The sequence below is a fragment of the Sceloporus undulatus genome, chromosome 4 (genome assembly GCF_019175285.1).
Source record: "Sceloporus undulatus isolate JIND9_A2432 ecotype Alabama chromosome 4, SceUnd_v1.1, whole genome shotgun sequence".
Classification (NCBI taxonomy): Eukaryota; Metazoa; Chordata; class Lepidosauria; order Squamata; family Phrynosomatidae; genus Sceloporus; species Sceloporus undulatus.
Genome location: NC_056525.1, coordinates 163217549 through 163242765, shown reverse-complemented (window position 1 = coordinate 163242765; position 25217 = coordinate 163217549). Strand labels below are relative to the sequence as shown.

Genomic DNA, 25217 nt, shown 5'->3' with positions numbered 1-25217 from the left:
TTGCAATGCATGTCCATATATGCACGTGCGCACGCACCCACACCCACACACCCCTCAGCAGATAGCCTAATGGAAGAGTTGTTGTTTCCTTGGTTTGGAAACCAAATGGCAGTTAGAAATGTTTCACATTAGCAGCATATATGTTATAGAGGATGGAGCAAGCTGGTTTTCTGCTGCTCCAGAGACTAGGGCATGGAACAATGGATTTAAGCTACAGGAAGAGACTCCACCTAAATATTAGGAAGAACATCCTGATGATAAGAGCTGTTCAACAGTGTAACATACTGCCTCATAGAGTGGTTTAGTCTTTTTTCTTTCAAGGTTTTAAAACAGGCTGGATGATCATCTGTCAGGACTGCTTTGATTTTGTATTCCTGCATGGCAGGGGGTTGGGCTGGATGGCCCTTGTGGTCTCTTCCAACTGTATACTTCTAGGTGTCTAGAACAGATATTAATCACAGACACCCACATATGGACATCATAGCGCTGGATATTTAAACAGTTAGCTTTCCCTTTTCTTTCCCTGATAAACCAAGCCCTTAATTATAGGCTGAAGAAAGGCTTCAGCTGCTCATTTGAAATCTCTCTGCTAGCATGCTCTTGTTAGGTGCATATTGTATACTGAATGATGAAATGGATGAAAAAGCAGAGATCTCTTTGCTTCCACCAGTATGGATTAATCTCTCTCATTCCCATCTGATTAAACAGTTTCTTTCAACATAAAAACTTGAGTTTCACTGCTATGTTCTCTTCAGTCAAGGGGCGTGGGGGGAATCAGATCACTTCCTCAGGAAATCATGTTTACATATGATAGAGTAAGTTCAGCAACCTTGCTCACAGACACAGGAAAAAACTGAGCAGAGTGGCAAACAATTAAAACTCTAATTTTAAGGTGCATTGCTTCCTTTGGTGCATGAATCTGAGCGTTGCTCTTTTGGCATGAAATAATACTCTGTGTCTCTGTGTCTGTGTGTCTGTGTAAGTAACTTCTTTGTATTTCATGCGCTGTTGGTTCCCACTATAATTTAAAATTTATTTTCCATTCATTTATTTATTTATTTATTTTGCCTGAAGAGTTGTGGTGCTCTATCCTCTTAACAGGTTGGCCACCTTAATATGACCTAATTCCAGCTCAGTTATCCAGTGACCTATATTGGTTAGGAGTGTATTTGTAAAGAGATTTATTTTAAATGAGATTTCTTTTTCAGGCATCCTTTCTAGAGATGGTATTTATGGAGAGAATGCTAAAATTGGATGGAAAGTGAGACAGTCCAGAAGGATTGCAGAAGGGTTTACTAGTCTTGTAATCACAGAAATGTTATTGAGTGAAAGAACTATAAAGGGAATAGAAAGTGCACCTGCTTAAAAAAATTAAACAGAATATTCTTATTTTGTCAAAAGATTTTCAGTCAGTTTTTAGTGAAACTAAATGTAGGATTGTTTACAGAGAGGATGGTAAGACATTAATATAAACTCATACATACAAAGAGTAGAGCAGCAGTATAAAACTACTTTATCTATTTTGTTGTTTGCAAAGTAGATTAAAAAACCGATTATAACTGGTATTGTCCATTTAAAAGCCTGAGCTAATGTGTTTGTCTAGTACTAGGAGGACTTGGTGCCAGATGAGCCTCTCTTGGGGAAAAGGTATTCCATAAATGTGGTTACAAATCAAGCAGGTTTTTCCCTTTCCATTCCTCACCTATTTCAAGTGGTGGTGGGGATTGTCAGAGAGCCTTGCATGATCTGCATTGTTTGCATCAGGTCAGTATTTTCCATGCTTCACCCACTTCGAAGAGCTCATTATCACCAGCATATTGATAATACCTATGACTGTGACACCTTGCTGTCATTTCTTCTAGATCAGTGGTTCTCAATCTTTAGTCCTCCAGATGGTTTGGGCTTCAGCTCCCATAATTCCTGACTGTTGGCCAGGTTGGTTATGGCTTTTTGGAGCTGAAATCCAAAAGAAATGGAGGAGCAAAGGATGCGAATCACTGCTCTAGATATTTAAAGGTATGAGAAACAAGATGGAATCCTATGAGACAATCTAGCACAGGTGTCATAGTATAGAACAGTGGTCTTCCAGTACCACATACTGGAATTGGATATCCAAGTGGGAATAGAATCTGCAATCATTGTGTCTCCAGCCCCTTACCCAGAGCCTGTTCATACTGCAGAATTATAGCACTATTGTTCCGTGTTAACTGCCATGATCCCATCCTATGGAATCCTGAGGCTTGTAGTTTGATGATATACTGGAACTTTCTGGCTGAGAATTCCAAATGGTCCAAACTACTAATCCCAGGATTCCATAAAATGGAACCATGGTATTTAAAGTGGAATAATAGTATTTCAATTATGTAGTATGAATGGGCCCCAGATCATTCAGACCATTTGTGACCAGATCAAAAATCACTTGGAGGCCCATGAGGATGAATAGGGTCACAGTCCCCTATGTCGGTCCTGACACAGTAAATTCTGTGTTGAAATCAAGCGTGAAGCCAGACTGAAATTAGTGGTATCTAGGAATGCCTGAAGTTCATGCCAGCTCCTCTGTGAACCACAAAGGGGCTCTTTGTGACTCGCTAAGAATTGTTGTAATCCTCTGGGTTAAAAAAAAGTTTCTTAAAGAACAACCGTGACTTTACCTTGAGGATTCTGATCTTTGTACTTTGCAAGCCACTTGCAATAAGGCCACCAAGGGTTTACTAACTAGGAAATCTCTGAACAGCATTCTGAGGATGCAGTGGCAGTGTAGTATTACGTCTTCATTCTGCATATTGAGCTCGGTGCTGAATTCTTACAACTTAACAGTGCATTAATATTTTTAGCGCAATAAATGCTTGTTTTCTGTTAAATGAGTGGTAGGGCTTCTCTGGGTTTTAGAGCATTAGTTTGCCACTGTTACCAAGGTAAGCTGATTATTTTTTACCACCTTCCTCTGCTTTCTCCAGTGTACATTATGTACAGACTGGTTTGGATGCTCTTTGGTCAGAGAAACTAAATCTGTTATACCTGTTTTCCTATCTTGAACAAATCTCTCCACGCAAACTTTTAAAGCATTGCAGAAAAACTTGAAAGCGCACATAAAATGTATTTGTCTGAAAAAGTAAAGTTAAAAAAAAAAACCAGAACAAAACTTATGGGGAGCTTGCTTGGTTCCTTACTTGCCACAGGCAACTAACTGTTTACAAGATTGTCTGAAAATACCTAGAATATGCTCTCCTTTTTTCTGCTGTTTTATGTGGTGATGCAGCCATTCTTTCTGCACAGGGGAATAGATTCTTTTGTGTTTGTATGCTACTGAGATACTGTGGGCAATTAGAGCCACAGGAAAACCTATAAATAAGGAGAGTCTTTTCTCTGAGGAGAATATTTGGAGAAAGCAAATAAAATAGTTAACCCCTTGGAGTTGAAACTGTTTTCCAAGGCTTCTTAGTTTTGGAAGAAAATACTCAGATTTCAGACTCATTTGTGAAAGTACATTGGCAACTTTATAATTTACAACATATTTTTGCTGCTTTTAATTCAAAAGCTCCAAACAGATACATCTTATTTATATTTTAATGCAAATGATTCTGGCAATTTATGTCTGCATTGGGATTGAAAGCCCATCCACCTTCCCTGTTTTCTTATCTCTCTCTCCCCCCCCCCCCCCCCCCCCTTTGGCAACATTGTCATAAATCATACTTGGTTCATAATGGTTTTGAAGGATGCTTAATGTGTTCAGGGAGTTTGCATAATAAAACTTCTTTGGTAAATGTGAAGTATTCTAATAGGTTGTCTTCCTGAAAGCTTGATATTACTCTTGCAGCATGACAATGTATATAAATGCATAAGCTTGTCAAAAGTTTGCAACTTCAGCATTCACTGTGACTGTGTTAGCAATCTTATCTTGTGCTTAGAGCACAGATACTATGATGAATAATATTTAAATATCAGGAATAATATAGCCATCTGGCTTTTTAAAAAGTTTAAACGCTGAGATATTGTTAACTATGTAGGGAGATGTTTCTGAATTGTATTGAAGTTGATGTGGAGAAAAATTAAATTGAAAAGGGTCAAATCCCACATTATTAGCATTGTGTGCATGGCTGGTCAAACTGCTAAAATGAATAGAGAAGTATAGTTCTCTTTGAGGTGATTTCTTCAAGGTTCATTTTAAGCTAGTGAGATTTTTCTCAGTACACTTAGTACCCTCTGCTCAGAGACTTGAGGTGGGCATTAGAATTGTGGTGTTCATTTTGTTGTTGGCTGCTGTGCCAAAATCTATACAGGTAAATTAGTGATCTGTGATTCACTGATCAAGTAGTCTCTCCACTAATTTATGTTGTAAACTCTTTCACACCGTCACTAGGTTCTTAATTTCCATGGCCAATTTGTAATCTGGTGGCCAGAATTCTGGTTTCTTCAAAATCCTCAGAATTGTGTTGATACCCAGGAGAAAGAGAAGCTCAGTATGTTGCAGGCTACCCACCAGACGTGCATTTCCTCTGTGCCTGAACTATCTTTACTTGACATGCTGATAGATGGGGATCAAACAAAGAGTTTATCTATTCCAGCATCCTGTTTCCCCCAAAGTGATCTGCCTGATCCTTCTGGGAAGTCCCCAAGAGATCATGCTCAAAAAGTAATTTTGGGGCCTACAAGTTGATCTCTAACCAGGCCCAGTTCAGAACTGATAGCCAACAAAACCATTTGCTAGTTTTCTTATGTGCACGTCCTAATTTGTAGCCTTGAATAAGCTATGCCTTACAGTTGTAGAGAAGATTCTCTGCCTGTTAATTCAAGATGATCCTTGCTGTGTTGGCCCCTAGCTTAGTGGCTTTTTTGCTAGCCTTAATGTAGGTGTGATAATGACATGGAAAAACCTACAACAGAAGGTCAAAGCTAGGCTCAGATAAAGTTGCTGGAGGATGCTTGCACCAATACATTAGTCTTGTTATATGGTATTATGGCCTACCCCTTTCAAGATACAAGCGGCTGTGTCTCATGCTGGCTGAGGCATCTATGTAGCTCAAAATGGAAGCCATGCACATGGCTTTTCATGTACCAGTTAATGTTCATTGTCCAATGACATTATGACAGAGGGAATGTCAAAAGGGCACTAATATCCATCATACATTAACACCCATAAACCTACCAAAGCAAATACTCCTTTAAGCTTAGTGTATCAAAACAATCCCATACAGAGTCTTAGCAAGAGTTGATCAATTGTGTAGAATATTTTTATTCCAAGTCCTACATTGACTTCTTGCATACTCTCATCCATTTGTTTTTGCTGGGCTTTACTGCTGCAGCAGTGCTAATCTTTTGTACTCTTCCTTACTTTGTTACTCTTTTGCTCTGTTCTTTGTTATCATCCTTAAATATCTCTCTCTGTATTTCTGTGTATTTCTCATTTATTGGATCAGTTTCTGCATGCTAGCAATGAACATAGACATCAAAGAGGAGGGCGGGGAAGAGTCCATGTCAGGCAAGTATTTCTATTTCTTTTTTCAATTCTCTTTTGCTGCTGATGCACCTCTTTCTATTGCTTGGTGTCTTCTGCCCATGATTTTTCATACTCCGTTAGCTTTTATTAACATTAGTAGATATAGCTCAGCCCTGCAGAGCTTTCAGCTGCTATCAAATCTGCACTAGCCAAGGATATTAATCATGATTCTGGTTGTCTCTGTCTTTTGGTCTCACTTGAGTGTCACTACCTCCCAGCCCTTCCCTCTTCCCATTCTCCGTCCTTTAAGAGTCCTAAGGATACCCCTGACAGTCTTCTCTAGCCCTGGGTCTCCTCTGTCAGCAACATTTTCTTGGCTGTCATCAGATAATCCAAAGTACTAATAGTAAAACAATGTTTTGACTGCTGCTGAAGTCAGCTGCATCCTCATAGGGGACCTGGTTAGCTGGCTGAGTAGAATGCAGCAGAACATGGTTGTGGGAAAGCAGTATACATATAATTTTCAGATCATAGTCCCAAATGGTCTTTGCACCAATTCTCTTTCTTACATCATTCAATACTTGTTTTACGTTTTAAAAATGGTCTGTATAAAACCCATGTGAAACATCATCTCATCAAACAAATGGAGAAACAGTCTAAGGCAGTGGTTCCCAATATGTGGGTTGGGACCCCTTGGGGGTCGAACATCCCTTTCATGGGGGTCGCCTAAGACCATCGGAAAACACATATCTGCCTGTAGCAATGAAAATAATTTTATGGTTGGGGGGTCACCGCAACATGTCCTAAAGGGTCGCATTAGCAAGGTTGAGAACCACTGGTCTAAGGCAATATGTTATGATGGCTGGAATGGCATTTTCAGACATTAAGATAGGGTGAATGAATTCATGATAGCAAGGGAGCTGAGCTCCCAGCTTCTTCCAGACTGGCTCACAGAATGTAGAAGCTGTCAAGTGTAGACTCTGTTGGTGTGATCCACGTCCATGATTATGTAGGCTGACAGACATTTTCATGCCTGAGGCAAATATTGCCCTCTCCCATTCTGTATACAGAAGCCAACTAGATAATTTAGTCTAACTTCAACATTGGCAATAGGATTACAGTCCATCACCACACATCCAGGTATTAAGTTACCTTGGAGTGTACAGGAGAAGCACAAGGCTTACGCTGTTTTGCCTTCTAAGACAGGAGAAGAGTTCAGGTGGAATAGCTGGAGGATCCAATATTGCAGCCTGAAGCATTTGCTTCCCCATATCTTAAAGGATTTTATCCTGACTTAACATTCAAACATATACATGGCAGCGTTGGATAGGGTTATTAGGAAAAGTCAAAGCCTCCACATAAGTGATTATTCTGCTGTTGTTTTTTTTGTTTGAACAATTCTAAAATGTTGGATGGAATACTTGGGTTCATATCTAGTCAGCTCTCTGTTTTCGTGGGGGATCCATTCCGAACTCCTCCCTGTGAAAATGGAATTTCGCACATATTCAAGCCCCATAGGCTTGAATGGGAGTGCGTGCCTGTGAGTGGCTGTGGGTGTGCTCCATTTTAATCCCCTCCATTTGCTCCTTGCAAGTAAATGAGGGTTGCGGATACGAAGTCTGTGTAAATGGAGGGGCAACTGTAGTAAGAGTGACTGAAAGTGAAAGCCAAAGTATACTGTACAGTCGGTCCTTCTTATACACGGATATTTTTATACACAGATTCAAGCATACATGGTTTGAAAATGTTCCAAAAAACTATAAATTTCAAATATCAAATCTTGATTTTCCATTTTTTTTTAATAAGGGACACCATTTTGCTATGTCATATTTAATGGGACTTGAGTATCCACAGATTTTGTTATACACGGGGGATCTTGGAACCAAACCCCAGCATATAACAAGGGTCCACTGTACTGTGAATTAAGATAGTGAGGAAAGCTAAGGGATGCATTATAAGGAGAGGCGTTGCTCTCTGTATAAGCATCCATTTTGCTGTTATGTCTTAAGCACTGAATGGAGAATATGTTTTGGCAAGGTTTCATATTATAGTCTGTGAGCACATAGTTAACAACACTGTATTTCATAAGCTCAAGGTCAGTATTCAGTAAAGATTTCATTAACATATTAAGTGTTGGATGGACTTCCACTCTGTTGAAGAGGGCAAGATAGTCCTTTCTTGCTGTTTGTACAATATATGTAATATATGTGATATGTTTGTGTGTATCCATATATAGTATTGTATTTTATATATCAAAGGTGCTTTGAATCCCATCTTGGGAGAAGGTCAGAATATAAATCAAATAAATAAATGAACAAAACTCCCTGTAATTCAGAGAGCTAGCAGGCACTACTGCATTATGAGATAAGACTGACAGAAATTCATGTACCCTAGCCTGTGCTGCATGCCCCTCTTGTACTTCAGTCTAAAGATTAAGTCCTTATTTCATTGTCACACACAATAATGAAACATTTCAAAAGTTTTCTCTCTTCTGGGTGAGAGTGTGAGAGGTTTTGTGGATTTTAAAACATTTTTGGTGAAAATTTCTTGAAGGCTTTCTTTTGCAGACACACAAAAATCTTGGCAGCAGTTGCTATTGATGGAAAAGCACTGATCTTTTTGCTGTTGTTTAGACGTTGACTTTTCAGTGAAGTGTTTTAATGAATCAGGATACCCTTTCACTGAGGACAAGAACATTTGCAAATATGCAGAAAGTTTAGGCCTGGTAACACTTATTAAAAAAACAAAACAAAGGTTTTAACAGGAGATCCAAAGGAAGAAGCTGTTTTTATCATGAGATGCTACTTTGGTCACTTTATATTAGTGTAACTGGGTAGAAATGGCACAGTGTAAGTGGAGTAATAATTGCTTTTCTTTTCCTGAGTAGGAAGTAAAACAGCATTACCTCAGTTAACAAAGCCTTTGACAAAAAAGTTCCTTTTTACACAGACTTAACTAAACCTCCCTAGCCTCCCCTCTGTGTAGCAGAATCAGCATTGGAAAGATAGTGATGAAGGAAGGCTGGAGAAAACAGACTTTTCAGTGGCAGGTTGCAACAGTGTGTTTGCAGTAAACAATAGCTAATCCTACTGCAGTTATGCATGCCTGCCTATAGCAGACAGGGTAAACAGCAGCTACTTCCACAATGCCATATTGAGCATTCACGAATAGCAAAAGAAGGAGGAGAGTAGAGAGCTGAATAGATTGTTTCAGCAGCAACCCCCAGCAGGTTAAAAAAAATAAGCATAGTTTTATATGTTTTGCTACCAAAATCATAACAGGAGTGGAGGCTGGTGAAAGAAAAGAAGGATCCCTGTGTGCATTTTTGAAAGAAACTTTCAAGAGGTTGCTACAAGGAATGAAATGTTTTTGTTCACCAATGCAAGGCTTACCTGACAGTTTCATTTCAGATGTGCATACTGCTAGTTTTGAATGTTTGCTGAAACAGGTTGAAGTGCTCCTCTTTTTTGTGGGTGCAGGAAGCAGTCCCTTTTCTTTCCATGGTATTTTTGCCTCTGGTACCAAGTTTTCTGTTAAAGAAATAATACCCAGAACACATCTTCTTGGTTGACTGTAGAATTTTGTGCATCTATAATCTGAGTATCAGCAGATTGAACTGGTAGTGTCTTAAAGTAATAACGTAACAAGAACTACTATACTGAATACCCCCTTCCCAACTTGCCAAATTGGCATCTGAAGGTTGAACTAAAATCTTTATCCTTGATGTGTTACTTCTTCATGCAGGGAGCTGTTTCACACAAAGAAGCATTCAACACAGTGAATCCCAATACCCATAACATCTATTTATAGTCTGAATGGATGTAGTACATCCTGCCACTTTCTTGACTTCATTCTTTTCTCATTTTTTTTATTCATATGAATTTTATATGTAATTATCCCATGGTTGTCTGTTGTTGTTGTATGCCTTCAAGTTGTTTCTGACTTATGGTGACTCTAAGGCAGCCCTATCACAGTTTTTTTGGGTGGGCTGAGAGTGTGTGACTCATTCAGGGTCACTCAATGGATTTCCACGACCGATGGTGGAACACGCTGACTCTCTATAATTATCCATACTGTTGATTAAAACAGAGGGATTATATCCCTCAAATGAAATACCGTCACTGGATAGAGAGAAAATGAGGAAGATCCTGGTCTTCTTTGGCACTTAAAATTTATGAGCAAGGTGAAAAAAATTATATCTGGTGATATGGAAGCCCAGCATAGTTAAAAATGTATACATTGAAGATCAGCAGTTCACTTTCTCCCTTACAAAATAATTGGGATCAGTTCCTTGGTGTTCACCTGATTCACTTTGTGACTTTATATGAGCCTAATAGCCAGCATGAGAGCCAGCGTGCCATAGTGGTTTGAGTATTGGTCTATGCCTCTGGAGATCAGGGTTCAAGTCCCTGCTCAAGCATAAAAACCCACTGGGTGGCTTTGGTCAAACCACGCTCCCTTAGCTTCAGAGGATGGCAATGGTAGACCCCCTCTGAAGAAACTTGCCAAGAAAGCCCTATGTCTTAGGGTCACCATAAGTCAAAAATGATTTGGAGACACACAACAACAATAGCCAGTTCCCTTATGCCTTGGATTTTAGAGTTTTGCTTACTTTAAACTATGATTGTTTCAGTTTCTTCATTGTTCTGTACTGGATGTGATAAAGGGTTTGGAGGAGGGTGGAGATTCTCAGACATAATGCTTGGGATGCCCTTGGGAAGGTTCCTGTCTCTCAGGCCTCATTCATGCTTGGTACAAACAGTGTGACACCTGCTTTCCATTTCCTGTGCTGATTTAGTATTGTGTGGCTTAGGAGTTCATCACACTAGCGAGATCCCGAGGGAAAATGGGATTTAAACAAGAGTTAAATTAGAGAAAACCCGGAAATGCCCGAAGTTTATCACACGACGTCACTGTTAATGTGAAATAACATGAAATTAAACTGAAGTTAAACCAGAGAAAAACAGCAGCTTTTTACTTTTGGAAAATTCTGAAAGTAAAAAGGTGGCATTTTTCTCCAGTTTTAACTTCGCGTCATTTCACTTTACCAGCAATTCGGTATGATAAACTTCTCGAATATGTGGGTTCTGTTTAAATTCAACTTTAATTTAACTCTTGTTTAAATCCCGTTTTCCCACGGGATCTTGCTAGTGTGATAAAGCTCTTAGATAAGGTGTAACTGCAGTGCTCTGCTGCTTGATCCTTGTCTGGCCAGAAAGGAATACTAGGAAGGAAGGACAGAAGGAATTATGTGACTGGCTCTGTTCCACATAGTTCATCTACTTCTTGGGACTGTAGGCTAGAAGACTGTACGGAAATAGCCTCATGAAACCAGAGCTTGAGAGTAACCTGTTACAAATAGGAATTCACTTTGAATCGTTTTTGGTTTTTTTGCAACAACTAACCCATGCACTAATATATTGTCTTAATACAATAAATTACAGTATGATTGTAATGTAGCAAGGCCTTTTCAGTATAATTGTATTAGTTAACTTTGATAGTTACAGGTCTGTGTGCCCAACTTACATGTATGTATTTTGTACCACTGATCAGCCAGAAGCTCAGATCATTCTGACAAACAGGAAAGAAAAGTGTTACTTTTAAAAATCACAATTGATTATTGGAATGGGAGTCTTGGAATTGCAATGATTTTTAAACAAACTTCCCTAAACACTGGACACTACTTGTATTAAATGTCAGAGGGACTGGTGTGTCATTCTGCAAGTGTTTTGTGAAGACTAACACTTCATAAACCAGGGTGTTATTGTATATAGATTACAGTAAACATTACAATATATGCAGGGCTCTTTTTAAAATGGATTCCTCATCACTATGTCTAACCTAAATTGGCAACTTCCTGTCCTGTTTGCCAGAGGGCAAGCTGGATATTCAAAGGTGTACTGACCTTCTGAGATATTCATTGAATGTGCAGTAGAGGGTAATTGTAAGAATTTATGGTGTTTTGTAATCTGTAAATAGAGAAATCTTTTAAGTTCCCCTTTTTGTCTTAAAATTGGGTTTATACTATTTACCATCTCATTCAAAGAATTTATTAAACTTTTCCTTAAGATCTGCATGAAAATCACCCCTCCCCTTTAATTTCTTCATCCAAATTCTCTTTCAGGTGGACAGTAAACCTTCATGTGCAGGTTCAGTGTATAAATTTGAAAGCATTCTTGAAAGAACTTTATGTGATCAGCTATGGTCAACCAGGATTTTAAGTCTTTTTTTTTAAAGTGTGCCTAGTCACTTTATAATGCTGATTTCTTTAGTCTGATAGTTCTTATACTGTACTTAGAAAAGTCTTTTTAAAGACAATTTCCTCTCCCCCCCCCCCAAATCTTGAGAAACCCCTTTTCTTTCTCTGCATTTATTAGTAGATATATTGGTTCCCTTCCCTACCTCCCCAGTATTTTACTAGACTTTTATAGCTGTTCATTTTAATTTTTTCTTTCAGATACTGATGAATTCCCAGTCAGATGCTTCCTTATGGAATTTTTTTCTCCTTTTGTTTGTTGACAGAAAACAAAGTAGTCATTGTGGGAGGACAAGAACTGCTCTGGGTGTTGGAGTTTAGACTGGGCCACAAGACACCGTGATTTATCTGGCTCTTTTCAACGGCTGGACAAAAATGGAGACTCTGTCCCAGGACACTCTGCTGGAATGTCAGATTTGTTTCAATTACTACAGCCCTCGACGGAGGCCCAAGTTACTGGACTGCAAACATACCTGCTGCTCAGTTTGCCTTCAGCAGATGAGGACCAGCCAGAAGGACCTGAGGTGTCCATGGTGCCGAGGTATCACTAAACTGCCACCAGGCTTTTCTGTCTCCCAGCTGCCAGATGACCCAGAGGTCATTGCTGTGATCGCAATACCCCACACTTCAGAGCACACTCCGGTCTTCATCAAACTTCCTAGCAATGGGTGTTACATGTTGCCCTTGCCCATCTCCAAGGAGAGGTCCCTCTTGCCAGGAGACATTGGCTGTCGTCTTCTGCCAGGCAGCCAGCAAAAGTCTCTCACTGTGGTGACAATCCCAGCCGAGCAGCAGCCGTTGCAAGCTGGGATCCCACAGGATGCAGGAGATGAGGAGCAAGACAGGAGAGGCATAGTGAAAAGCTCCACCTGGTCAGGGGTTTGCACTGTCATCCTGGTGGCCTGCGTCCTTGTCTTTCTCCTTGGTATTGTCCTCCACAATATGTCATGCATCTCCAAGCGTTTCACTGTGATCTCCTGCGGCTGAAAGGAGGATTCCATGACGAAATTCCTGTGGGCTAATTTTTGGGGTTTGGGAGGGTGGTTACGGTGGTGGCAGGATGCCATGAGATGAAGCACTGTCACATGGACTGTTCTGCAGTACCGAGTCATTGACATCAGGCAAACTGGTTGATAGTCCAGTCTGCTGTAAAAAAAAGTAGGGCTTTGAGACCTGATGATAGAGTATGGGCACATCCAATGCTTATTTGCTGGTAACCGTATCAAGGAAGACTGCATGCATCACCATAATCACTTAACAAATGAGCTGTAATTTGTAATGATTTCATCTTGTTATGAGATTAAAGATGTCTGTTTAGCTGGTTCTACTGTAAAAGTATAGGACACAATCTCTCCCTTTCTCTCTGTCTCTCTTTCTTAACAGAGTAGTCAATTTACAAATCAAAATGCTGTGTGTTCAAGTAGATTTAAACATTTCAATTAAGAAATTCGAGCTACCCAGTACTTTTCCAGACGTAGCAAAAGCATAACTCTATTTTTAAACAGCAACAGGGAAGTTGTTCAAAATAGTCATTTAGTCAATAAGGCTTTTTGTATCTTTTAAATTGCACATGAATTAAAATGGTTTTAAAAATCTGTGCCATAGTTATAGAAAGGAAACTTTTTTTCAAAAGCATTGAAAGTATTTTGGATGTAATATATGTATGTCTATGCTCATTCTGTTTTCTTCTGTAGTTTAAGTGATTTTTTTAAAAAAGTGAAATGAGACTGAAGCATAGAAGCAATAAAGGGAACTAGGAAGAATATGTAGAAGTGCAGCCAAATTGTTTGTCCCTTCTGCAAACTTTACTTGAAAATATAAATCTTGGGCATGCTATTTCAAGCGCACATTGTTAATGGATTGGGTTTTTCAAGCACCTGTCCTTAAGGAGCTAGTAGGAATAGCATAATCTCAAGATGCTGGCTGATTTTTCTCCAAGTGTGGCACAGTGAATGACTGCTGAAGACTTTTGAATAATATCCTGTGAATGCAAGCTGAAGCAACATTGAAGAAAGCATAACTAAGGTGCAGTTCTATAGATACTCATTTGTTATTGCAACTGTGAAGTACAAATTGAGGTTGTGCTTATGATCCAGAATGTATAAATAAATCAGAAATGTGGCACTGGCTACAATCAGAAGCATTTACATTGTGAAAAATTTATAGTAATAAAAGTGGATACAGTAATAGATGCAGATAGGTGAACTGGTTGATGACTTGGGTCAAGGAAAACTTCAGGAAAGGTAATTTTCTCTTAATGGACAAGCTGTTTTTCCCCATCCATATCTCCACTGGACTGCCAAGGTGAACTCTGTTTTGCAAATCTTAAAACAATTTTGTCCATTGTCAGGAAAACATACTGGACATAAGCAAGGCAGGGTGGGATTGAAGCTAGTGGCTCTTTGAACAATTTCAGCCTATCCATCATTTTGAGAAAGACATGTGAAACTTGCTTTGACAGCAGTCAGAGAAATACCAAAGGTTGTTGTTTCATATTATCCTAAATAGGTAATCCCTGTTTATATAGACAAAGATTCCCAGGTGCTTTAGCTGTGTACCATCAAGCTGATTTTGTCAGGACATGTTTGTATGCTAGAGATTATGAGTCTTGCCCAAGCCTTGAGACAAAAGTCTTGAAATTGTCAACTGAGAATTCTAGGTTAATTCTACAAGGTAGAGATTCTGTGGTCCCACAGGTGATGCAGGCCTTTCTGGGGAGGTATGCTCACCCCTTCCTTAAGCCCAGTTTTTGATTACAAGGCGGTGGACTTTTGACACATTTCTTCATTTTCTTTCCATCATAAAGATGCCAGCAGCGTTTCAGCCTTCTCCTTGTTTTTCAAATGGTCCATTTTCCTCCACAAGCAATTGAAATGATCCTGCCTCTTCTTGATCCATTCTTCATTTCTTGAGTTCACTTGCTCAGCTGTCCAAATGTTGAACTGCAACTACCAGCATCCGTCAACTTCAGCTATTCCGGCAAGGGCTGCTAGGATCTGTGCAACGATATTTTCAAGGCCTCACTTTGCACACCTCTGTACCCATTGCATGTGCACGTCTTGCCCATTGAGGCATCCATCTTACATTATTTGAGGCTCAGACATCTTTCTTTCGCCCTTAATTCAGAATCAAGCTAAACTCTCAGCAGAATCATCTGGTGCAGTTTTACTCACCCACTGGATGAGGAACTAACATGTTCAAATGTCCTCCAGTTCTATAAACTGTCTGCTTGTACAGTGCACCCGCGTCATATGCGGCTTTCAGCATATGCTGAAAGCCGCATGGGGAGGAAGGGGCGGTGCGTCCCATAGGGACAAATGGGGTGTGTGCCTGTGGCGCGTGCACGAGCCCCATTCATTTAAATGAGGCTCAACCATAGCCATTATTTGTTTTACGCGGGGGAGTCTGGAACGGATCCACCGCGTAAACAAAGGGCGCACTGTACTCTTTCTGCTCCCTACCTTCAGTGAGTGATAAAACTACAGCTTTCTTTAAACCCTAACTTTTCCTGTCAGCTTTTTGATCTAACTCTTTAATTTTCCAATGAACTGTAACCAAATTTGGGAATAGATAAATCCTTTTGATTTCATTCATCCTTGCAACCCTTTTCTCATTCCTTACCTTGCGCTCCAGTTATTTTCACTGTTTGAGGTTATGACAGTCATGCATGGGGGCCCATCCATTTTCTTATGAAGCTCAGCAAAGTGCTATTTATTCTTTGGGAGGCACAGCAAACCTCAGTTTTTCTCTCTGATACACCATTGTTTTCTGTTGAGGAAATGGGTGGATGTTTTATATTTTTCACTGGGGGAGGTGGTTCCATGTGGACCTGATGCAGTATCATCCAGTTCAGTTTGTAACTGAGCCATATTGTGTAGGTTGAGTTCATGCCTAGAGCAACAGAATGAGTTAAAAGGAGTGGTGGAGGAAGCAATCCTATGCCAAAAAAGCAAAGGCTCTTAGAATATCAGAAGTAACATGGGAGCAATCATTTCCCCATTCACAAACCTGCAGCTGTTTAATGTTACCCAGTAGCAAAGCTCTTAAAGGAATAGAAGTCTGATCCCTTTTGGAATATGGTCAGCTTGCCCCTAATATAAATGAACACTTTGGAGCAAGTCAAGTTGATCGTTTATGTAACCACTGATCCAGATTTCAACAAGCCTCATATTGCATTCATGTGTAATTTTTTTTAACAGCTCCTTCTCAATGTAACATTTGCTTTACAAAAAGATTAAGCATTCTGTTGACTTGTCCTGCTTTTAAAGCACTAGCAGAAACAGCAATCCCTGGGAAAAAGTTATTTTGCTGAACGAAGTCCCAATAATGGCTACTGACTTCCTTTGATACAAATAGCTGGGTGAATAAGTGCTCAATGGCATGTAGGATCAATGTGGCCCATAACCAAAGATTTCCTTATTTGGGATCATTCAGTCTTTAATGGGTATGTTTAATAGTATGTCTAAATGTACGTTGTTTCATTATATAATTGTTTTTTGAGATGCCTCATGCTTTACATCCATACTTTAAACATGTATTCTTTTTCCTCATTGTCACAATCCACCCTTTAGTTTGCTGAGAGAGTGGTCTGATATAAAATATACAATATTACATTTTGCAATCAAAACTGTAGCAGGCTGTCCATTACCTATCATCATATATAAAAGTGGAGCATCGAGAAAATGTTCTGCTTATGAGTTATGTACAGTACTTGATAGCTTTCCCCTACAGGCCAACATCATTCTCAAAAGCATGCACAGTTAAGCTGATTTTTACTGGGTTTTACATGTAGGCTTGTTTCTTGTTGCCAGAGGAATTGAAATAGAGAGATGCTCTTAATTCCTAATGCATATGACATAGAATTAGATTTCTTACCATGCTTTGATGTTGAAAATCCATTTCCATATACATGAGCACATTTTTTAAAAAGCAAAAACTTGAGTGGCCAGAGCTTGCAAAACATTTTGAGGGACAAATCCTTGGATGGAAATTGGAAAGAGATAATGTATACACATTAAAGCTTTCTTACTGCAGACTTTACTCACTAAAAGACAAAACCATTTAAAATATACATATATCAGTAGAACAAGGAACCAGCCATTTGGCCAGGGAATGGTTTGAGCTGTCTTTCTGCATGCTTAAGTTCTTGTCCCATGGTTTCCTCCTAAAACTTAGTCAAGATTGTTTTGGGGGTACTGCAATTCCATGCTGTAGCAGTCAGGCTGGGGATTCTCAGAGTTGCAGTCCAAATGGTAACTTTTCCACATTATGAATCCCTCCCTCCAAAAGGGGAAGAATATTTTACACTTCCATTTCAAACTAGGTATAGATTCCTATTAGATCTAAAGTGGAGGAACCATGGATTGTTTAAGCTACAGTTCAAGAGCAATGTATGATCTGAAACAATGGTTTGCACCTGGTTTGTTCTCACTAATCATATTAAATTTATTTTAAAAATGTGTGGATATAAGAAATAGTTATTGGAAAATGCATGCATCACAGATGGAGCTGGAAATGCCCTATCAACCCCTATGGAGTGAACCCTTGCTGGAGATTTGGATTTTTCACTGTTTAAACATGTGAAATTGGCTTCTGTAGCTAAATTGCTTTGGGGCTTAGCTAAGACCTAAGAAGGAATGCCACCTGTGCATTTCATGTTTGCTTTTCTGAGGTCCTTGGAGTGAGGTTGAAATGCAAATATAAATCAATAAATACAGTTCTTCCGCTTACTGCCTTCTGCGTAATCCCCACTTTAAAAGCCTGACATTCAATTGGCCCTGGAGTGCCAGAGACAATGGGTATCAATCTGTATTTCCACTAGATTCTGTTTTTGACCTTTTCAGATTCTGCTTGTCAAGATATTTCATTGGCAGCTCAGTTGAAGAATCTATAATTCTTACTTAGTGGGGAACAAATCCTTTTGAAGCAGACTAGGAAGGAATGTATGATGTATGTACTCTGGGGAGCCCCTGTAAAGAAAAAGTTTAAATTCCTGCCATTAGAAGCTGAGATGATACATGCTTGGAATCCTCCATTGCTCTCTCTATCCAGAGAAACTGGCAAGATGTTTTTACAATTACCTTAGGGCAAAAATCCCAGCAGATTAGAATTCTTGTAAATTTGAGCTGTGAATTGAGTTCTTTTATGTGGGAGTAAAGACACCATGGAAAGCCAGTGTGGTATGGTTTGAGTGTTGGACAATGACTCTGGAGACCAGGGTTCAATTCCTTTCTCAGCCATGAAATCCACTGGATGGATCTTGGGCAATTCACATGCTCTCAGTCTCATGGGAAGGCACAGGTCAACCTCTGAAAAAAGAAAACCTCATGAGGTTTGCTGTAAGTCGGAAATGACTTGAAGCCTCACAACAACTGAAGAACCATGGATGCATTCAGAAATGTAAAACTTAATCCTAGGGCTCGACCATTCTGGCTACTGTGAGTTGTAGTCAAACAATGTAACGTTTCTACCTGGTCCATATGTTTGAAGGCTCTGGCTTGGCTCTGAACAAACTCCACGGTTGCATCCTGTCTGAAATAAATTCTATAGGGTATCTCACAATACCAACTGGATTTGTGGGTGTTGGTTTAAAAGTATCAACAAGCCTCTGGTTTCTTTTTCTATTATAGTCTATTTTGACACATTCTCTCCCCTCCCTAAGCAATACTATTTTTCCAGGTTTTGTGTAAAGAAAGATGACCCCCCTCACCCTCCCCCCCCCCAAAAAAAAAAAAAAATGATATAGTGTTAAAATTCGCAATACAAAACCTTGGTATGCATCCTTTTCCTGGAAAATGGGGATAGGTGCTAATATTTGATTTCAGTGGTTCTTGGGTTCTGCCTAGAAGAAAGAGTTTAGGGGGTGTATCCACACTGCAGAATCAAAGCAGTTTGACACCACGTTACCCGTCATGGCTTCATCCTATGGAATCCTGCAATTTGTAGTATTCGGCTTTATCTGCCAGAGAGCATTGGTGTCCCACCAAACTACAATTCCCAGGGTTCTATATGATAGAGTCATGGCAATTAGAGTGGTGTCAAACTGCTTTAATTCTGTAGTGTCAATACACCCATGGTCTGTAGGTACAAGCCTAGACCCATGTAGAAAATGATTCACCTATAGAAGAAAATGATTCTCCCAGTGCTTTGTTGCTGCTACTATGTTCTGTCTTATTGAGGTCATGAACACCCAGGTAGTCATAGAGCAGGGGTGGGCAACCTCAGGCCCTAGGGCTGAATCTGATAGTCCTGGAATTTCCTGGTGTTTATGCTCCATAGCATCCTTATTTGGTGCTTTACCAACTTTTGTATGTTCCTTCATCCACATTTGCAAAGCTGAGATGACTCTTCTAAAGGTTTGCTATGGACAGACCTGTAAATGTTTTGCTTTTGTCCCATACTTTTTCCTTTCCGCGATTGGAATGTGATCCCCAGAATCTTCCCTGAAATTGAATCTGGCTCTCCTCTTCAAAGAGGTTCCATATGCTTGCCTGAAAGACAGCTCAGGAAGTCAGAAGCTGAAGCCTGCCTGCCTGCCTATGACTAAGGATTCAGCTCATAGAAAGCACTTTGTTCATCTAAGATAAACAGCAAGGTCCATCTCTTAGATTTTAATTATCTCTAAAATACCACAAACTGGGAAATAAAAAAACTTTATCCACATGTGCGGAGCCTCCTGGGGATTGCTTTGTTAAAGTTTTATTAGTGTAATTTGCTAACATTGTCACTCATTGGAATTCCTTCTTTCCCCGTGTTAAATATGTTTTCAGATTGTTAGTGCCTTCCAACTCAACTCTGATTTAGGGTTTTCTTGGCAAGAGTTACGGTAGTCCAGGCAGGTTTATCATTGCCTTCCTCTAAGGCGAAGAGTGTGCAGTTTGCTCAAGTTACCCAGTGGGTTTACCATGCCTGAGCAGGGATTTGAACCCTGTTTTCCTGGAGTCCTAGTTCAACCCTCAGACTACTACACCATGCTGGCTGTCATAAGTGACATATCAACGTGTAAATGTGTCATGTAGTTGCACACAGACTTGCATGTCATGCACATTTAAGGTGCCATTTTGCATGCTGGTCAAGAATTTTAGAATGGAAAAGTCTTAAAGATGTATGCCCTTATTTTAAGATGAGAGACTAGAGTTCTCATCACCCCAGATAGTGTGCTTAGTGGTGAGGGATGATGGGTACTGTAATCCAATATCTGGAGGCACACATGTTCTTGTCACTGTGTTGTTGGCCAAGCAAGAGGTGAGGTCATGAGGCAAGCTGTAGATCAGTGATCCCCAAACTCTGTTCTTCCTGATGTTTTTGACCTTTGCTCCCAGAATTCCTGACTGTTGATTAAGCTGACTGAAGATTCTGGGAGTTGAAGTCCAAAAACCTGGACTACCAAATTTGGTCACCACTGCTATAGACTTAAGAATCAGCCCACATGACTACTTTCCATAGTACCACTACTTAGCTCTGTCTTGTGAGAGCCCCACTAAGAAATCTGCCCAGGCTCATTTGAACCACCACTCATCTACACCATGGAATAAATGTCAGTAATAAACATCTACACTCATCCCCACCCACATTATTTATTGAATTTGTGTCCCGGGGCAGTTAGCACAGTATAGGATGTTAAATATTAGAAATGGAGCAGCCTATGGTGTGGTAGTAACCCCCCTCTCTATAAAATAAACTGGCTGGGATCAAGAAGATTTATATTGGACCAGTAGGCCTGATGAAAAGAACCTATTTGGCAGTGCTTGTGACTCTACTAAACAGGTGAGACATACTGGATTGCAAAGAAAGTATCTTTTTGTGTTGCAAATGGATGTTAAATTTCCTGAACTTTTGAGAATCTCCCAGTTACCAAGGGGCCGGAAGGAGAAGGTGCCAGCCTGCAAGAAATACCCCTCCATGCCATCTGAACTAAGAACAAAAACTGGAAGATGCAGGCCTATTACTAACATGTTCAATTTTTTTTCTCCTGTATGGTTTTTAACACGTTTCCTGATGAAGAAGTTGGTAGAGCTTCGAAAACTTGCAGCATGTATATTGTGCATTTTGGTTGGTCCAATAAAGGTATCACAGTTTGGTGGATTTTTGATGTCATTAGGTGAGGTCCAAACTTTCTCTGAATCACATTCTTCCCCAAATAGGTTGCTCAGAATGGTGAGCTGAGCAAGCACTCCCTGCATTGGCAGGATCCTGGGACAGTAAAATGAACTGAACCAACACTGGGTTTGTTTCTGATATAGACAGCTATTGCCAACTGACCTCACTTGCTGAAATGTTGTGCCCTCTCTTACTGGTATGTTTTAAATTATGTTTCTAATATTTATGTTTTGGTTGTATTTGTTTTATGTAATTTTATTATGAGATGCTTTGAATCCTGTTTTGGGAAGAAAGGACCGATATGAATCAAATAAAAACAAAGAAACAAACAAGGCTCTCTTATATATGAAAAAATGCACCAAGGAGTGAGGACTTAGTGGGGTCGCTTTTCTACAGTGGTAGTTTTTCTCCTTAATAAGACTACAGTTTTCTTTCACTTTGTCTCTCAGTGTAACAGGGAACATTGAGAACATGCCACTTCTCACTTGGAGTGTGAAGCAGGACTGTTTATTCTGTCCTTCAAGGAGTCAACTACCTCACATATTCAGTACTACATTTATTTACTGCATTCATTGCCCTCTTTCCTCAAAGAAGCTCCAAACATCCATCAGCAGCAGTTGGTGGCTTCCATGTAAATGGGGCCGTGAATCCTGATTTTATTGTGAATTTTAAAGGAATATCAGTGCAGCAACTTGAATAGACCCTTAAAAGTTTGGAACAGACTCCAGCGTGTGTTTATTGCCCAAGTGATGTGAAAGCCAGCATACATAATTCTGTCTTCCATTTCTCACACATTTTATCCTTACTGAAACTCTACAAAGTTGTGCCATCATCGCATTGTGTAGATTCATCCTCCTTGTAAAAGGTATGGTCAATGTACAGGTCCAAACCCTACCAGCTGTTTTAGGCACTAACTCCTGGGGAGGAGCAAAAAAATGCTGGAGGATAGAGCCCTGTCTTTGTGTCGGTTGCCTTGTCTTGCATTCCCTAACTGGACTTTGAGGAGAAATGGAGGATTAATTTGCAGGATGCCATCTTTTCCTTCCCCTTAGGCAGCTCTGTGTCTGTTGATCTTTAATATGGATGTGCTGCTACAACCAGAGACATGCTTTGTCATGTCTTCCGTATCCTAGTTTGTCTATTTTTGATGCAAAATGGGCAATGGCTTTATCAAAGGCTTAGCAGTAACCCAGTGCAAGCCAAGACTACTGTTTGAACTGAGTGTTCCTCCTTTCTAGTTTTTAACACTGGGCCTTTTCCATGTCAAAACATGACAGCTTATAAGAGGATACTGTGGTGACTTGTTAAGCAGAACAGAATGTCCAAGACGCCACTCTGTGCAGGAGCACATTTCCAACAGGATTTCATAAGTCAAGTCTGCCTGGCTGTTTGTTATACAATAGTGGCGCTTGCCAGACCAATATGAGGACACGTATACCTTATTTTTAGATATTTGTTTGGGAAATGCATAGAGACAGTTCAGTTCATGTCCCATGCAACTGGCAATTGTTAGAATTCTTGTACAAATGGCTTCTTGTTATGTAGTATTTATCAGGCTGAGAATCTGTTGCAGGACTGCAGTGGAATTTCAATATATTAGTGACCTTTACTTGATGGCGTACAGTCCTTAGGCTCCACAAATGATGACGGTATCCGCCCGCCTTTTTCTTCATGTCTCTCTAGCTTTCCTGTACTGTACAAGCACAGCAAAACAAAACAACAAAGACTTTGCAAACTAATATTGACCCAAGACAAAGTAAATTGCTTAATGCTGCCTTGAGCTGTTGGATAAGCGGGTTGACATTTCAGGTGCGGTTACCCATAGCCTTCCTCAAACAAGGATTTATATCTTGTTTCTTTAAACAGAAAGGTAACACTTAATCAATATTCAGATGATGCCATTTCCAATTGCACTTGAAAACCTTCCATCAGTTTATCAGCAAGTGTATGCTGGTTCTCCCTCCCTCGCTCTCTCCCTCTCCTCTTTCTTTTCTTTTCTTTTCTTTCTGCTAAGCAGCCTCTTGAACAGGAACATTTCCAGGTATTACATATGGAAGAAAAATGTTTCCAGGCAGCAGATAAACATCTCCTTCTGCATCCCTCCACACTGATTAATATTCCAAAGGCTAGTGCAATATAGAGTAGTCATTAATAAAAATAATACCGCTTTTAAAAAGTGAATTATACATGAGGCATAAAATTTTAGGTGACTGGTATTCAGCAGTAAATTGCTTTAGGCTAGCTTACGCCCGCATCAAAACCTTAGAATGGACTATCGCATTGAAAGAATAGAAGATCACATATCTAAAACATTCATACATGCAAAGCTGTTTGTGCACACGTTTAACTCTTTTCTTTTTCTTATACTGTAATGTGGATCTAGGTAGCAAGTGGGGTTTGTAGCAAAATGTTGCAGTATGGTGTAGAAGTCTCCCCATTAAAGCTCCAGACAGTCAAGTCCTCTACCAGGATGCTTCATTTTATTTCTGTCTCTCCCTCCTGCTATTTTTTGTCTGCTCCCCCAGTTGGTCACCAAACAGTGGTTCAGTTGTCCCTAGACTGTTTTGCTTTATGTCCATGGCCCCCAATATATATTTTTGGACGGGGTATTTCTGCAAATTATGAGTTTTGTATAAGGCTAATGATATCTCCCTCTTTTGTATGGGCAGTACAATTTTGGTCTACAGTATTTCAGGCCTGGAGAACTGAGTCTGCTACTGAGACCCTTTCACGCTACACAATTACATACCCTCTGACATTACACAGATGTAAATGAGGACACATTGCCAAGCAACATCAGAGTGTGGTTAAGATGGCAGTTGCAAGGGATATGAAATTATAGTGCTATGATCCCACTTTAACTGCTACAGTTCCATCCTATGGGGTTTGTAGGTAGTTTGATGGGCATTAGATCTGTCTGGCTAAGAATAAATCCCAGGATTCCATGGTCATAATTCAATGGGAGAGGAGAGAAGCCATGTTGCTAGTTAGCAGTCCATAGGTCATGAAGATTGGTCAGTAGCCTGGAAACCAACGTAGGCAGAGGGATGCTCAAAGGAGCAGACAAGTTCCTGTTCCAAGAAACCAGAAAGCAGGGCAGAATCTGATTTGGCTTGGGTATCTTTTCCAGCAAGTGGGAGATAGATGTTGCTTCCATCAGGTGACCAATTGTTGTTGTTGTGTGCCTTCAAGTTCTTTCTGACTCATGGCAACCCTAAGGCGAATCTATCATAGGGTTTTCTTGGCAACATTTGTTTAGAAATTTGCCATTGCTTTTCTCTGAGGCTGAGAGCATGTGCCCAAGGTCATCCAGTAGGTTTCATGTCCGAGCTGGGAATCAAACCCTGGTCTCCAGAATCGTAGTCCAACACACAAATTATTACAACATATTAGCTTTCTGCCTGCCTTATTTAGTTCAGTGAGAATGGCTGAAGCAGTACCAACTAATGTGCAGGTGTGCCAAACCTCTCCCCAAACATTCTTATGCTACTGCTGTCCCAGAGACACTCATGACACAGGAAGGGACCATGGTGGTTAACAGTGGAATCAGAGTGGTATAATTGTGTAATGTCAGAGGAACCAGGGAGTGTGCAAACACATGCACAAACATCCAATATGTGCATGATATGCATGTGGGTGTATACACATGCACATAATGTATATGACAGCACAGTTATATTCTTCATAGAAATTAATGAAGAAATCAAGCTTAGTTGTAGTGTACTCAGATGTTTATGTGTACTTATTGTATGCAGGGTGAGGGGAGACTCCCTGAATCTTTTTTGTCTTTCTGTCACTCCTACTGCTGGAATACAGGAAGAGAACAAGTAGCTACAAAATTGTCTACAGCACACAAACACAAGTTTAAATTGTGTGTGTGTGTGTGTGTGTGTTGGGAGAGCAAGAGATTGCCAAAGCTGAAACTGTTGGAGGTGATGGCATGGGGTCAAACAGATGTTGTAAATATGTGTATGAAAGAGGGGTGAGATTAAATTTTGAGATAGGTGCCTTGCAACATAAAGAGAGAGGAAGTATGGCTTGAAAGCAAGGAGAAGTATAAAAGGGATGTGGTAGTTTGATGCCGCAAGAGGCTTGTGGTTCAACACATCAGGATAATAGGGATGCATTTTTCATGCTGAAAGTCAGGAAATCTTTAACTGAAGTCTGTTTCAGTTAACCTAGTTGTATTTCTAATGTCTTTTCTGGATTAGAAGGGGCTACTAGTTGTCACCATTTAACAAGGTGACAGCAACTCATAGCAAATTACATCTCTGTTAGCAATAGCTAGGTTGTTATAGTAATAATTAGTAATTACTATATAGTATATTATAATAATTTGTAATAACTAATTACTATAGCTAGGCCTCACCAAACTATAGTTACTATAGGCCTCACCAAACTTTCTATAGTTAGGCCTCACGAAAC

At 39.9% G+C, this 25217-nt stretch overlaps 1 protein-coding gene across 3 annotated transcripts in view; it reads left to right on the top strand.

Moving 5' to 3' along the window:
• The window catches only part of RNF152 (ring finger protein 152), a 57886-nt gene extending 40734 nt beyond the window's left edge, over positions 1 to 17152 (top strand). For 2 of the 3 annotated variants that reach the window (XM_042464696.1, XM_042464698.1), the window contains exon 3: positions 11960 to 17152. In XM_042464696.1, the coding sequence (XP_042320630.1) occupies positions 12069 to 12680 (612 nt within the window). In that variant the 5' untranslated portion in view covers positions 11960 to 12068 and the 3' untranslated portion in view covers positions 12681 to 17152. Of the gene's footprint in view, positions 1 to 11894 lie in introns of all 3 variants that reach the window. The other variant, XM_042464697.1, reaches the window with a different exon arrangement.
• The last annotated feature ends 8065 nt before the right edge of the window (positions 17153 to 25217 follow it).